The sequence below is a fragment of the Nyctereutes procyonoides genome, unplaced genomic scaffold (genome assembly GCF_905146905.1).
Source record: "Nyctereutes procyonoides isolate TBG_1078 unplaced genomic scaffold, NYPRO_anot_genome, whole genome shotgun sequence".
Classification (NCBI taxonomy): Eukaryota; Metazoa; Chordata; class Mammalia; order Carnivora; family Canidae; genus Nyctereutes; species Nyctereutes procyonoides.
The window spans coordinates 385,417-401,812 of NW_026575154.1; the positions used below are offsets into that span (position 1 = coordinate 385,417).

The 16,396-nt window shown below is 36.5% G+C and overlaps 1 protein-coding gene across 2 annotated transcripts in view; it reads right to left on the minus strand.

Annotated features, from left to right (window-relative positions):
• Positions 1-16,396, minus strand: part of METAP1 (methionyl aminopeptidase 1) — a 69,555-nt gene that overhangs the window by 18,709 nt on the left and 34,450 nt on the right. For both annotated transcript variants that reach the window (XM_055313287.1, XM_055313286.1), the window contains exons 2-5: positions 13,420-13,471; positions 6,602-6,714; positions 5,427-5,487; positions 785-876 (exon numbers count right to left, since the gene is read on the minus strand). In XM_055313287.1, the coding sequence (XP_055169262.1) occupies positions 785-876; positions 5,427-5,487; positions 6,602-6,714; positions 13,420-13,471 (318 nt within the window). The remainder of the gene's footprint in view (positions 1-784; positions 877-5,426; positions 5,488-6,601; positions 6,715-13,419; positions 13,472-16,396) is intronic.

The following is a 16,396-nucleotide window of genomic DNA, read 5'->3' on the forward strand; positions in this document are numbered from 1 at the left end:
GCCTGAAACCAGACCGTACTAAACCCAACATATATTATGTTTTTCCTATATATATAAATCTATGATAAAATTTAATTTATAAATTTAAGGACAGTAAGAGACAAACAACAATAATAAAACAGAACAATTATAACGATATACTCTAATAAAAGTTTTATGAATGTGATCTCTCTCTCTAAAAATGTCTTACTATATCGTACTTACCCTTCTGGTGATGATGTGAGATGTAAAATGCCTCCATGATGAGATAAGGTGAAGTGAAGGACACAGGCATTGTGATGTAGCATAAGGCTACTATTAACCTTCTGACAATACATCAGAAGGATAACCTGCTTCCAGACCATGGTTGACCACGGGTAACTAAAACCGTGGAAAGTGAAACCACAAACAAGGGTGGGCTACTGTATTTCACAACAGAAGCCTTACCTTAACTTTATAAACAGCCTTAAAGCTTGCCTGTTATGATGACTTGTGAAAATAAAATGACAAAATATCATGAATACCTGGTTCTTTAAAAAATAGTAATAATAATACAACAGGTAAAAAAACTAGATTACCTGCCATATTATTTCTCAAAGAGGCTATCTAAATTATTGAAGTAGAAAACAAAAGTTGCATGAATTATATGCTAACAATCATTTAATGAAAAGTTAGTATGGCTAGCCATAGTCTTACAATGTAACATTTACTACCTTGATAAATCAACAAATCACTGACTTCATGTTTAATTACTTCATGTCCACTTAAACATATTTTAATCCCATGGTGGAAAAATAACTCTTACCCTACATACAAGTCGCATCCCTTCTATATCTTCAGATGAGAGCAATTTAATTTGAGAAGTACCTTTAAGAGCCTGTTCAGATTCAGACATTCCTGAAAAAGAAAATCAATAAGAAAAGCCAAAATGAATGAAAAGATGTAGTACTTATTAGCATAATTGTCTTCTTGATAACACAATAATCGTTTAGCCTTATTATTTCACACAATGGTATCTCATCATTTGGAGAGTCCAGGTCAGATACTTTTTAAAAATATTTCCAACATGAAAAGGAAATTGCTAAACGAACTGAAGAAAAGAATTCTAAAGCCAAACTCCCAAATCTATTAGAAATCAGTCAATATGGAGTACTTATTACATGACAGGCAGTATGCTGATAAGATCAATAAATGATTCACATTTAAAAAGTACCTACAATTTACAAATTGCTTTCATGATCATCAGCTAATGAAGCAATTATATACCAACCAGTGATGAATCAGTTATACTCCATGATTTTTTTTAAACAAGAACCTAAGTCAGTGTTTTACAAATTGTAGTCCATGACCCTTTAGTGGACCATGACTAATTTTTTTTTTAAGTAAATTAATGGAAGAGAAAATCTTAGACTAAATCATATAGAGTAGGAATGAGTGCTATTGTGGAATGTTTGTTAATTTACATACACACACAGATCATGTTATAAAATCCATTTCTCAGGGAGCCTTGGTGGCTCAGTCAGCTAAGTGCCTTCTGCTCAGGTCATGATCCCAGATTCCTGGGATTCAGCCCTGCATCAGGCTAGGCTCCCTGTTCAGCAGGTAGCCTGCTTCTCCCTTTCCCTCTGCTGTTCCCCCCACCCATGCTCCCTGATTCTCTCTCTCTCTCTCTCTCTCTGTCAAATGAATAAATAAAATCTTCAAAGAAAAAAAATTTTTAAATAAAAATTTTAAAACTGCATTTCTCATTGTAGGTCACAGTCAAAAATGTTTGAAAAATACCACCCAAACAATCTTCACTAATAAAATTAGCTTAATTCAAGTTATTTATACACTTAAAAAGTGTTACAGCCATTATAATAATTTCAAAATTGACAAAAAGAATATAACAAACCATGAACTAATCTTTTTTATAAATGATATAAAAACCCAAATAAAGTATTATCAAACAGAATCCAAAAATCATAAAATACAGCATGACTTAAACGAGATTCCTATTAGAAGCACAAGGATAGTTCTATATTAACACATCTATTCATATAATTCATCAGAGCCACAGATTAAGAGAGGAAAAATAAATGATCATCTAGAAAGAGAATTCTGATAACATGACCAGTTATCACCTTAACATGACAAATACAAATCTCAAGTTATGAACCATCATCATGGAACGTCCACTTGTCAGCAGTATTAGTATTAGCAGTATTAACAATGTTCTGACAGTACTAACAAATGTCATTAAACAAGAGAAAGAATAAGATGTATAAAATTAGAAAGAAAAGAACTAAATCTTCATCATTTTTAGAAATAATTATGTGTCCCTAAAACAAGGGAATACCTGGTAAACAACTAGAAATACGAGTGCAGCAAGCTGGCAGATATATCAGATAAACATATCAAAGTCAATTAACTTCCTCATATACAAACCATTGCTAGAAAATACAAAACATACTATTCACAAGAGTAACTAAAAGAGATAAAAGTCTCCGGGAATAAATGTAACAACAACAATAACAAAAAACCTAATGAAGAAAAACTGAAAACCCCACTAAAAGACATAGAAGGAGACAAAATAGAAAAACAATATTCTTGGGTAGGAATACTCAAAATTGTAACGGTGTGAATTCTTCCAATATTAGTCTATAAATTTAATGTTATCCTAATAAAAAATGGTAACAGGATATTCTGGGGAACCAGACAAACTGATTCTAAATTTCACATGGAAAAAATAAATTAGTTAAATAATTAAATTAAATTTCACACGGAAAAACAAACCTACAATATCAAAAAAATTCTGAAAAAGAAGAAAGGTGGAGGCAAAAAGGCTTACCAACTATTAAAACACTATATAGCAATAATAATTAAGAGCTTGGCAATGAGGGGCACCCAGGTGGCTCAGTAGGTGAAAGTCTGCCTTCAGCTCAGGTCATGATCCCAGGGTCCTGGGATTCAGCCCCTCATCAGGCTCCCTCCTCTGTGGGGAAAGTGCTTCTCCCCTCTCCCTCCACCTGTATTTTTGCTTTCTCTTGCTATCTCTCTCAAATAAATAAAATCTTAAAAAAAAAAAAATAGAGTTTGGCAATGGCACATGATTAGAGAGATGAGTTAAAGAAACAGCGTAGAAACCAAAAAATAGACCCAGATGTGTGATAATTTACTATTAAGACACAGATTGCATTTTAAATCAGTTAAAAGACAGCTGATATGTTTAAACATTAGTCATATGATAACTATTTTATTTTTCTGAGAGAAAAATTAAGTTGCACCCCTATTTAACTCCTCATAGTAATTGTTAGAGGGATCAAAAATCTTATCATACATAAAAAGTGAAACCATGAAAATAGTGGAAGAAAAGAGGAGAAATATTTCTATTTTTCTGAACCAAAAGGTCTGTCTAGGTCATAAAGCCAGACACCCTTAAAAGAAAACACTTGTAAGTTTTATTACAGAAAAATGTTGAAAGTTTGTCATACATATAATGCTACAAAAGATAAAATGTAAACGTTCATTTGGGAAAAAACATTTATAACGCATATATAAAAGGACTATTTTTCCTAATATACAAAGAGTACTTATAAGTCAGTACAGAAAAAACTACTAATCTAACCGGGGAGGAAAGGCTAAAGATATGAGCAGATCAAGAGAAAGAAAAATACGAATGACCTTTTAACATATAAAAAGATGCCCAACCTTAAAATTTAAAAATACAAATTATAATAACAATTACCACAAATCATAAAACTTGGCAATATTCTATACTGGAGAAAATATATGAAAAGAAATCCCCATATGTTTTTAAAGAGAGTAACAAATGGCAAAATGGTGAAATTTGTAGTCTCTCTCAAATTAAAAAATGCATGCATCCTTTGATCCACCTATTTACATTAGGCAATTAACCAACAGAAATACTCTCACATGTTCAGAAAGATATAATGGTAACTGCAGCCAAATTGTGAGAAGTAAAAACCTAGAAATAAACTAGCCATACATTAGTAGAGGCCTGGTTTGATGAACTATGATGCATCTCCAAAATGGAATACACATCGGTCACTGAAAAGAAAGAAGTGGATTTATTTGGGTTTATATAGAATGTTTATAAGAAATATTAAGAGGACATAACAAGGTGAAGAGGTGTATATAGCGTGTTTCTTTAGTGTGTAACTGGGGGGGTGGGCAGACATAAAATATCTCTGGAAAGTGGTGCAAGAAACCGTTAAGAGACATTACCTCTGGAGAGTAGGACTTATTTTTCACTGTGTAACATTTTATCCTATTAGAATTTACCTTATCTATGAATTTTTTAAATACAAATTAAAACTATATGCAAGAATATTAAGTACAGAGCAATGAAATATACATCTTTAATAGTATGCTATCATTCAGACTGTCCTGTCCTTCAATTCCTCTGGAAGTGGGGAGCTTAACTCAATTTTAAAATTATGTTCATGGGGCATTTGGATGGCTCAGTTAAGCAGCCAACTCTTGATTTCAGCTCAGGTCATGACCTCAGGTTCTTGAGATTGAGCCCCGAGATGGGCTCCATGCTCAACCAGGGATTCTGCTTGTAGATTCTCTTTCCTCTCCCTCCTCCCCTCCCACTGTGGAGCACACTCCCTCTCTTTTTCTATCTCTAAAATAAATAAATAAATCTTTAAAAAAATAAAATTATATTCATAAGAAGCTAATACATCTCCCCACTTCTTAGAGAATAAAGCAAACATAGCTTAGTATATTAAACCACATAAAAATGCTAATTCTCAACATATCAGACATGTAAAATCAGTCATCTCACATAATCCAACTTAAGCTATATACACAGGCCCTAAGGTCAGACTGCTCCACTAATTTGTGCTGCAAATTACCTACTGTCTCTGGGTATCTCAGACACCCATCCATCTATAAAATGGAGAAGACCATGGAACCCAACTCAGGAGTCGTCAAAGTATTAAATGGAGAAAGGAACACGTGTAAGGAACCTAGCACAGTGCCTGACACATGGTCATGAAAAAATACGGATCAGTTACAGAATCATAATCATCCTTACTACTATTTCTATTACTGCTATAGCCCAGCCTTTGTAGTCAGGCATTCAATCAAGGCCTCCACAATCTGTTTTTTATTTAAATAAATACTACATAATTAAGGTAGGAGGATATGTTAAAATCAAAACAATTTTTTAATCTAGAATTTGATATAACAACACAAAATACATTATGTTGAATGTAGCCTTTAGCAGCTGCATAAACAATGTTTTCAGAATTGGGTAGATTTCTAAAGGGAGAAAAGAATCTTTAATTCTTGCAAATGTTCTAGTGTGTCTCAGAAAAACATGCTTACATTTACTGGAAATCCAGCACTGAAAAATTTCTACAGAAAAAGCACTCCTTTCCTTTGCAGTAGTCACCAAACCCACAAACTGAAAAATGAAGAATCAGCACAGAATTTACCTAAAGGGTGATCAGCATAATCTGGTCTTTGAATATAACTTGGCACTGGCCTTGTTGGCATCTAAAAACATCAAAGAGGTTAGTTAAAACCAAATCTGAAAGTAACTTTCATTATTAAGATTTTTACTAACAAAGAAAAAAAGTAGGGGAAAACACACTGAACATAAAAGTTCCTATCATATAAATGGAAAACAAGATTTAAGTGACATCTTAAATATCCTATCTATTTCATGAAGACCAAACTTTACTTTCCTAGTGGTTAATGCCACTCCCTTAGGATATTTAAGAAAGAAAGGAGAGTGGATTTAAGATGAGACACACAAACAAGGTGCCCATGTTGCTCCAAACAAACCGGCAAACCAAAAACAATAATAAAATAATGTCTTGAGGTAAATATACATCAATATGCACCTGGCCATTATCTCTGGAGGTAGAATTAAAGAGACTTTCTCATGTATTCTATATTTTTCCAAATTTTAAAAATTAAATATATATTCCTTTTGTAAAAAGAAAAACATCAGTAAACAGTTTTTAAATATTTAAGGATTGCAAACAGATTTCAACTTCAGTCAATTCCTATTCTTGAAGTCTACCTATCAAGAACATAGGAAGGGCTGGAAGTGGCAGAAAAGCCATATCTAAATTAAGAAGGAAATATATCCTGCTATAAGAAAAAAAAAAAAAAAAGGAAAATAGTAATATACACTATCACTGTGTTGGCCAGAAAATATCTACCTCCTTCTTTTTTAAGATTAAAGAGTTTTTCATTCTTTCACTAAAAATTTTTTCTGCTTTGCCCATGACTGTCAATTATCCTAAATTCCAAATAATGTATCATAAAAGCTAGAGAGCTAGAATGCAAATTTAATATTGATTATATAACTTATAATTAGAATACAAAACACATGCATCATTTTTAGGAAACTGGAAATTGTGCAAATTGATTTAAAAGAATGTAAAATTTTGGGCACCTGGGGTGGCTCTGTCAGTTAAAAGTCTGACTTCGGCTCAGTTCACAATCTGAGGGTCCTGGGATTGAGCCCATTATTAGGCAACCTGCTCAGTGGGGAGTCTGTTTCTTCCTCTCCCTCTGTCTCTTCCCCTGCTTATCCTCTCTCAAATAATAAATAAAATCTTTTAAAAAATGTAAACATTTTATTACCTTATTTACTCACCAGTGGATAATGTGGTCTGAGTTTACCAGTGTATCGATAGCCTGCCCATGGATCAGTGTTAATATCACCTTCTACAGTCCAGGAAGACACTTCTCGCTTGGCCTTTTCATCTTCTGGGAGGTGGACAAGACAAGAAAAAAAGAGAAAGAATACTTCAATTGTCAAGCTACTGAGCACCAGAATACTTTATCACTTGTTTGGAAACCAAGCCACAGACCCCAGGCATAAAAATCTAGCAAACTTCCACCCCAACCTAAATCACCAAAGCTGCTGCTTTCTTGCTATGTTCACCAACCCTATGATTTCCCAAAGATCCAAGTGTCTTGGGAGCTTTTAAAAGGCCCGAGCTAGACATATTCTAAGATTTTATACAGTATCAAATAAGAATAGCTGGGATGTGTGGGTGGCTCAGTGGTTGAGCATCTGCCTTTGATTCAGATCGTGATCCCAGGGTCCTGGGATAGAGTCCCACATCAGGCTCCCCACAGGGAGCCTGCTTCTCCCTCCCCATATGTCTCTGCCTCTCTCATGGAGAAAGAGGAAAGAAAGAAAAGAAAGAAAAGAGAAAAGAAAAAGAAAAAGAAAAAAAGAAAAAGAAAAAGAAAAAGAAAAAGAAAAGAAAAGAGAAAAGAAAAAAGGAAGGAATAGGAATAGATCACAGAACTCCTTTTCCAAGAAAATGCTAAATGTATTCTCTCTACAATGTCAATTTATAGAAGGCCCAGTATTTGAAATATAAAATCTAAGCCTAGGCAAAACTTCCCAACTGAGAGCAGATTGTTATAAATGGATTCTGTGCTCTTACTAAAAGAACAGATTCTAAATAATTCCACAGCAAATTTAAAATAAAAAACAAAAATTTCCCACTTAGCTGACAAATAGCTTTCAGACAAATATTTCAAAATGCTTTGAAAATTTTATAGTCAGGATCCCCGGGTGGCTCAGCAGTTTAGTGCCTGCCTTAGGCCCAGGGCATGATCCTGGAGTCCCGGGATCGAGTCCCACATCAGGCTCCTGGCATGCAGCCTGCTTCTCCCTCTGCCTGTGTCTCTGCCCCCCCCCCCATGTGTATCTTTCATGAATAATAAGTAAAATATTTTTTAAAAAAGAAAAAAAAATTTATAGTCATCATATGTCTTTTTCAGGAAAGGAATAATAAAAAGAAGTAGGAAACTCAAAGATAAGAGGAGGGAACCATCAATAGAAAATTACTGAAAACTCAGTAGAAAATTAAAAATCACACGCACTCACTCACTCACTCATTCCTACCAGGTTAGTTATTAATAATTAATACATAATGTTGTACTCACAGAAATACAACTAAGAATTCTTTGCACATGGAACAGATCCTCAATGATGTCTGATGTCAGCACTCTGACTGCATCTCATATCCACAAAGTAAAACAGAAGTAACCTAAGACTTTTTTTACACAGCAGGAAATCAAATCTCTGCTATATCAAATCAACCTATACACCTTCCAATGCATACTGATCTTCTCCTGTTTACTATTAAGCTATCATAGCTTTTAAAAGTCAGACTTCACATAATTTCTGAAGTGTATAAGAAAATTAACACTCCCCCCCCCCCTTAGGGCATCCCTGGGTGGCTCAGCGGTTTGGCGCCTGCCTTCGGCCCAGGGTGTGATCCTGGAGTCCCAGGATGAGTCCCACATCAGTATCCTTGCATGGAGCCTGCTTCTCCCTCTGCCTGTGTCTCTGTCTCCGTGTGTGTGTGTCTCTCATGAATAAATAAATAAAATCTTAAAAAAAAAAAAAAGTCCTTTAAACAACCTAAACATACAAAAGGGGGAGAAGAGAGAGATTCATATAATGCTAAGATAGAGAGGAACGGTGAAGTGGGTGAAGGAGATCCAAAGGTATAAACTCCCAGTCATAAGAGAAGTCAGTCCTAGGGATGTCAAGTGCCGCATGGTGACTAAAGTTAACAACAAAAAAAGACAATCTACACTAACGGACTCCTCATCTTGCAGAAGAGGAAAACAGGCAACATGGCTCAAATGAGCAGAGACATACAGGAATGCTGTTTCCCAGTCCAGTATCCTCTCCGCAGAGCCCATCCTCAACCTGAGATTGAAAGGAAGTTGAGGTACAAGTGACAAGAATTAAAAAATACAGCCAGTCCATGCACATTACTTTGGAAGAGAATACAATTATAATATTACATATGAAGTAGAGAAATAGTAAAGAATAAGACTAAAAAATAAGAGTAAGAATAGCAAAGGAGGGACGCCTGGGTGGCTCAGCAGTTTAGTGCCTGCCTTTGGCCCAGGGCATGATCCTGGAGTCCCGGGATCGAGTCCCGCATCAGATCAGGCTCCCCGTGTGGAGCCTGCTTCTCCCTTTGCCTGTGTCTCTGCCTCTCGCTCTCTGTGTCTCTCATGAATAAATGGATAAAATCTTTAAAAAAAAAAAATAGCAAATAAAAAGAAAAGTTCTGTGATCCTCCTGAATTTTAGATCCTCCTCCCCTCTGGAGTTGAAGAAAACCACCATAAACACGAATGTCAATAGGAAAAACATCTCGCATCCCAGGACAAAAATGAACTCCATTCATCACACCTTGCCTTGGGTCAAGGATTACAGAAAACAGATCCAAATGCAGGCCAACTGATGCCTGCTTCAATTATCACTGTATCAAGTGCTTTGTCTGAAACATGAACGTCAAGAATAATTTTCATCTGAAACATAGAACAGAACAGCCATCAAGATGTAGGCTTCTGGGTCTGATGCACTCCTGGGGACTTGTGAAGGGAGAAGAAAAGATGTACAATCTTTCAAAGCTTCCCGCTGATCTGCATTTGGGCCCTTCCACTACCTATTTTCAAAAGAGAATTAAAAGCAGACCTCCAACAAATAACTAATTCAAAGATCTCTAAACAAGTTAAGACTCAATTATGGTGGGATGCCTGGTTGTTAGGCGGTTAAGCGTCTGCCTTCGGCTCAGGGCATGAACCTGGAGTCCCAGGATCAAGTCCCACATCGGTCTCCCTGCACAGAGTCTGCTTCTCCCTCTGCCTGTGTCTCTGCCTCTCTCTGTGAGTGTCTCTCTGTGCGTGCCTCTCATTTTATCTTTAAATAAAATCTTAAAAGAAAAAAAGACTCAATTATGGCAATTTCTTTTCTAATCTCCATGTATAATTTACTTAGGGAAATTTACACTTTAAAAGTAAGTTAGTTGACATGTTAGCATCAATTTGATCCAACCCTAAACGGTAGACCCGTTAACAGATACCTAGTAAGCATGAACTGTACTGGGGAGTCAGTTACAAAGTCACATACCAACTGGTCTTTATCAAAACAGAACAGTGTAAATAAATATCTGTAGCTGTCTTTCAAACATTACAATGCGAAAGGGTCAGCCAGGTACACTCTGGGTACTGTGGGATATACACAAGATGTGGCCCAAGGCATAGCACACCCAGGCTTCCTTCTTGAACAAAGTCCTATGCAGGGTGCCTTCTCCTACTCAGCTGACACAGAAGAACTGCACATGTCTAAGCTTTGTTTGGGACAGGATTTTCTGATCACAACCCTGACTCAGTTCTTCCAGAGATGATTATTAAACAATTGTTGAGCACTTACTAGGCATCGTACATAGGCTAAGAACTTTATGTGGATTGGTTTATTTAATCCTCACAACAAACCTAGAATTTTAGCATTCTGGAGATAAGGCTTCACGTAATTCATGCTTACAAAGCTTGGTGGAACCAGCTCTAAATGATTACATAACACCTTCTCTCTGCAATCCCAAAACCAAGCATATTAGGTGAGGAGGTGTAGAGAAGTAGAATAAAAAAATGTATGTAGTTTTGGGCTGGGACGCCTGGGTGGCTCAGCAGTTGGGCGCCTGCCTTTGGCTCAGGTTGTGATCCTGGGATCCAGGATCAAGTCCCACCTTGGGCTCCCTGCAAGGAGCCTGTTTCTCCCTCTGCCTATGGCTCTGCATCTCTCTCTCATTCTGTGTCTCTCATGAATAATAAATAAATCTTTAAATAAATAAATAGATAAAGTTTTGGGTTTTTTTAAAAATAAGAGTTTTCATATCATGCTTTTGGCTATTCAAAGATATTTATAAAGTCCTTTTACTGACACACACTGAATGTGTCAGTAATAATCTAAAAAAAGTGACAATCTAAAACATACTATATTATTAATAACAATTTTCACAGGGCAGACTAAAAGCTAATGCTACTGGGACACCTGGGTGGATCCAGGATCAAGTCCCACCTTGGGCTCCCTGCAAGGAGCCTGTTTCTCCCTTTGCCTATGTCTCTGCACCTCTCTCTCTGTGTCTCTCATGAATAAATAAATCTTTAAAAAAATAAAAGCCAATGCTACTGTGTGCGTTCTGACAGAAGATACATGTTGGAAGTATACATCAAGAAAGTATCAACACTATGTGCAAAGGCTTTGCAATTTAAGCGGTCTTCTTCACCAGGATACAGGAAAAGTAAATTCTGCCCTTGAGTCATTTCTTTAACTCACAGTTGAAATTTTCCTAAGGCCTGATTAGCTTCTGCAATCAAAACAACTCCAGGTCCAGATGGCTTCACTGGTAAATTCCACCAAATATTTACAGAAAAAAGAATACCAATTGTACACAATCTCTTCTAGAAAAGAAAAGAGGAGGAAACATCTTCCATATTATGAGTCCAGGATTACTCTCATGCCAAAACTAGGCAAAAATATTAAAAGCAAATGACAGACCAATATCCTGCACCAATATAAATATAAATCAGCATCCTTAATTAGAGATCAGTATGCATTACAGTGAAAAAAGAAAAGAAAAAAGCTGGGTATATCATCTTCAAGAAATGAACTTCATGTTGCATGTTATCTCACTATTGTTTCTTGGAATAAGATGCGATCTTCTAATATGCCCTTGGTTCCTTGCCAGCCCAACATTCTTTTCCCTTAATCCCTTTCCAGATACTAGTCTTACCCTGGATACCAACCTTCTCCACACCATTCCCTCCTCTAAGTCTCTCATCTATAATGGTATAATCAGGGTCTACTTAACAGGGTGTGAAAGATATAAGGCAGGCCAGCTGATGGCTGTCTCTACCCAATACAGCCCAAAGGGATCAAGAACAGTACTCACTCACTAAGAAAATCATCCCGAAAGATTCAAAAGGGCACTATCTAAAAGATGGCACCACAGTAAAATGCAATGAGTAAAATGCAAAGTTTCAGTTGAAGACAGTAATAATTATGTTCTTTTTACTTAGGGGGCATTAGCTGTTTAATTCTCTTGGAGTGTAGGTCATAATGGCTCTTAATTTCCCATAGGAAACCAGTATTAAAGAAACACACACTCAGGGTCATACTGTATGTATGTTGGTTAAGCATCTGCCTTCAGCTCAGGTCATGATCCTGAGGTCCTGGGACTAAGCCATGAATCAGGGTCCCTGCTGAGTAGGGGAATCTGCTGCCCCCTCCACTCCTCACCCTGCTCATGCTTGTTCTGTCTCTCAAAAATAAATAAAATCTTAAACACACACACACACTTCAATAAGTTAGCAAATGCTTGGGGTAGATATCCATTCTAAGCTGTTTTACTAACATACTATTTCACCTCAACCCTTCACTTCCCTATGCTTTAACTGCCTGGATATAAAATGTTAATAACTGGCTCAAACAACTCTAAAAATATCTAACACATTAGAAATGCAGGACTTAATGTGTGACTGAATAAACAGCATTATTGAAACCAACTTCTACACTTTGATCTGAAGTAACAAATCCTGCTATTTATGCTTTGTTAAATTCTCATTTATTCATGATCCTCCTTCCTCATCTCTAACCACATTTCCTTCCACAATAACCTAGCATTTCCATTCAATGTACACTTCACCTCATAGAGCCACAGAAAATGTCTTTTTACACTTTCATTTCCCTTTCCTTCAAATGGTAAATTGACCTCGATGAGATTTTATGATAGATATATATAATCTACCTATGTTTATTAAACCAGCAAATTCCTAAAAAATACACAACTAGATGTATAAAAAATTACCAAGATCAGTAGGTTGAAACAGAAACTTTATACTAAGAACCATGTGCTGTCTGCCAAGCTTTCATTCATCAGGATGGCTATGTTGTAAGACTTTAGAAAGTAACTGTCAGTTTTCAGGTAACTGTGAGGACTTGTCTTAAGCCCTTAAGGCAGCCCACTAATGATCTGAATTTACAGAATGATTAAGTAGCTAAAGCAGAATAGGTCATGTGAATTGGTGATAGATCTATGTGGCTGATAGCAATAGCTAAGAAGTAGCTAATAGTTTCACTCTGTGGTGTCTCAGAAAGTAACTTCAAAAAGAAAAATTGAACATATGGCTGCAAATAATATTAAAACAAAAAACAAAGTAATAAAATTTTGAAAAGTAAACAAAAACAAAGAAATCTGGCTAAATTTAGAAGCCAGACAGCTCATGTGCCCCTGCCTACAACACACAAACCCTTCTAGCAAAGGAAAGCAAGTGCCGAAAAATGAGGACATTCTCAGGTACTTTTCAAGAAAGATTCATCTATCCTAACAACCATCTCATGTTTTCACATTACATACAAGATTAACAAAGAGATCACTCAGCCACATTTTATTTACACAATTACATTTTACACAATTTACACAATTACATACCACAAAGAATAAAAAATTTTAAAATACATGCTAATTCTAGCTCTTGGAATTATACTTTCAGAAACCCAAATACATATTTTCAGAACTGGAAGACTTCTAGTTTTCTGCATAAACCCAAATCTAAGACAAATAGTACAGAGATGTGTGATTTTACTTACTTGCTTTCTTATGTAGTAACTTGTGAGTTGCCCAACTTCCTTTAAAACATTCCTAAAAGAGTAAACAAGAAAATCAGCGTCAGGTCTCCCTTAATCAGAGACATTTAAGGAATACTGTACGTAAGAAATAAATGTTGGAATCTCTGTGCATTCAATATTTGGGCAAGCTTAAGAAATGGTGATATCTATTTAAAAATTGAGATACTTCAGACAAGTAAGAAACATTAGCCTATATTATAAAGAGTACTCACATAGTTATATTTCAATTTTATGTCACCAAATTATTTTTGAAATTATTAGGAAAATGAACTCATGTAATAAATTGAATTCAAATAATGAACTCAAGTAATAAATTAGAAAAATGAATTCAATTAAAGATCTTATTTATGCTTTCATTCTTACAGTATTTCCGTCAAAGAATTTAAAATTATTCAAACAAATCATTACAACTACTAAGAAAATTCACAAAGTCCTACAAATGTTTTGACTTTGCAAATATAAAAGAGTAACTAACAAATAAGAAAAAAAGCTAAAAACATAACTGAAAGCACCCCTAGAACTATGCAGTGATCAAACCACATGACACGAGTGATGCTACAGCTCCTCCTCTCCCTCACAGTTTGTCTAAGGGCTCTGAGGAGCTAGTTTCTCCTTTCAGGGCCAGAATCTCCTACTTCCCTTTTCCTCTCCTTGTATCTTTCAAAGCCTGCCAACTGCTAAGTTAAGAAAACGCAGGTCATACCTATTGCCTCCTACTGCAATGTTAAGCCTCAACAGACTTCAAATGTGTAAAAAGATATCTGGAACATTCAAGACTTTTTTCAAAGTTGGTAAAAAAAACAAAAAACAAAAAACAAACAGTTCTTCGCCACCCTGGAGTTCTAGGAAACCGGTTTAAAAAAAAAAAAATTATCTATGATTCTGCCAGAACAGGTATTGTGATTAATTGGAAAGTCCCAAGAACTGAAACGGGAATAAGTTATTTCTTCAGTACTACCTACACCTATTCAGCATAAGAAAACAAAGGTAAAATCAGTGTTAAACAGTAATTTGAAGACAACCATAATGAATGACTATAAGTTATCATTTACTGAATATGTGCACTATATGTCCACACCACATCTCCTTTCATCCTCACAAAAACCTTGCAGGACAGATGGCATTATTCCCATTTTACACATGACAAAACTGAAGCACAAATAGCTAAATAATTTTCTGTCATATCACACCTGGCAGAACAAGAACTCAAACTCAGGCTTACCTGACTAAAGGTCATGCTTTCCCACTGCTTTAGTGTGTGGATGGGTAGGTGTGTGGGGGTGTGTGGAGAGTTTGTACTCAATTCAAAACATCAATTTAGCATCAAACTCAGAACTAGAAAACATGTATTCAATTAAGCTCTACCATCACAAAGTCTAAAATTTTATCTTTAAGGGGTCCCAGGAGGCTCAGTCAGTTGAGCATCCGACTCTCGATTTTGGCTCAGGTCATGATCTCAGGGTCATAGGATTAAGCCCCAAGATGGACTCCGCACTGGGCATGGAGCCTGCTTAATATTTTCTCTCTCCCTCTCCCCCCACTTGTGCTCACTCTCCCTCTCTCTCAAAATAAACAAATCTGAAAAAAATAAAATAAAATTTTATTTTTAAATCTAGGAAGCAATGATAACTACTAACCATTTTCATGGGTCCTCAACTGCCCTATCAAGTGGGGCAGATATCTAGGTGACGATAATATAGCAGATTAGATGAGATCATGTAAATAACACATGGAAAGTAGATAACCAAGTGTCTAGTACCTAGCAAGTATCAAAATATGGGAATCCCTGACATCCCAGTGCTTATGGCTATGCCTGGCATTGAACAGGTTTTCTCAGTATATGATAAGAGAATGAACAAAAATTAATGTGATCATATATACAAAGCCTTCTTCCTCTTGTCAATGGAAATGTTCTCATCACCTTCCAGGACCAAGCTGCCTACTCCACAGCCATTCATTCTCCCCTCCCTCTCACACAAACAGAATCCTCCTATAGCACAGTTGTAATGGATCCTGCAAAAAAACATTCCCAGCCTCGATGATACAAATGGCCTCATGACCTAACCTGGCCAAAATCTCAACCCAGTTGTCAGGTAGGGCCTCTGGAAAGCTTCTTAGAAAACAGGCACCTATTTTCTCTTCTTTGCCCTTTCCCAGCTTCAAACTGAGACGCTGGCTGAAGCGAAGTGGCAGTCTTGTGACCACAAGGCATCAAGCACACCCCAAGAAGCCTGGATCCCTAAGGACTTTGTGAGGCTGCTGTTCCAGTTCAAAATACCTACCTCCAGACTCCTCATCATTAAAAATCTCCATACTTGGACCCCTGAGTGGCTTAGCCAATTAAGTGTCTGCCTTCCACTCAGGTCATTGTCCTGAGGTCCTAGGATGGAACCCCGAATCAAGCACCCTGCTCAGCAAGCACTCTGTTTCTGCCTCTCCCGCTGCCCCTCCCCCCTGCTTGCTCTCTCTCTCTCTCAAATAGATAAATAAAATCTAAAAAAAAAAAAAGAACATGATATAAAACAAAACTCCACACTTTCAGTTTTGGAAGATATATTAGTTAGAAATTGCATTGGATTGAGACACTTGGGCAGCTCAGTCAGTTAAGCATCAGCCTTTAGCTCAGGTCATGATCCTGGGGTCCTGGGATTGAGCCGTGTCAGGCTCCCTGCTCAGTGGGGAGTTGGCTTGTCCTTCTGCCTCTCTTACCTGCTGTGGTCTCTCACTCAAATAAATAAAATATTAAAAAAAAGAAACTGCATTGGATTATGAGAAATAAAATCTCAAACAACCATGGCATAAAAACAAATCAATCACTCCACTGTATAGTAACAGACTAAAAGGCAGGGGTAGGGGTAGGGGAAAGGGCCACTGGATAAAGATGGCCATAACAACTACAGTAGGTTGAATGATGGCCACCCAGAGACACCAGGTTCTA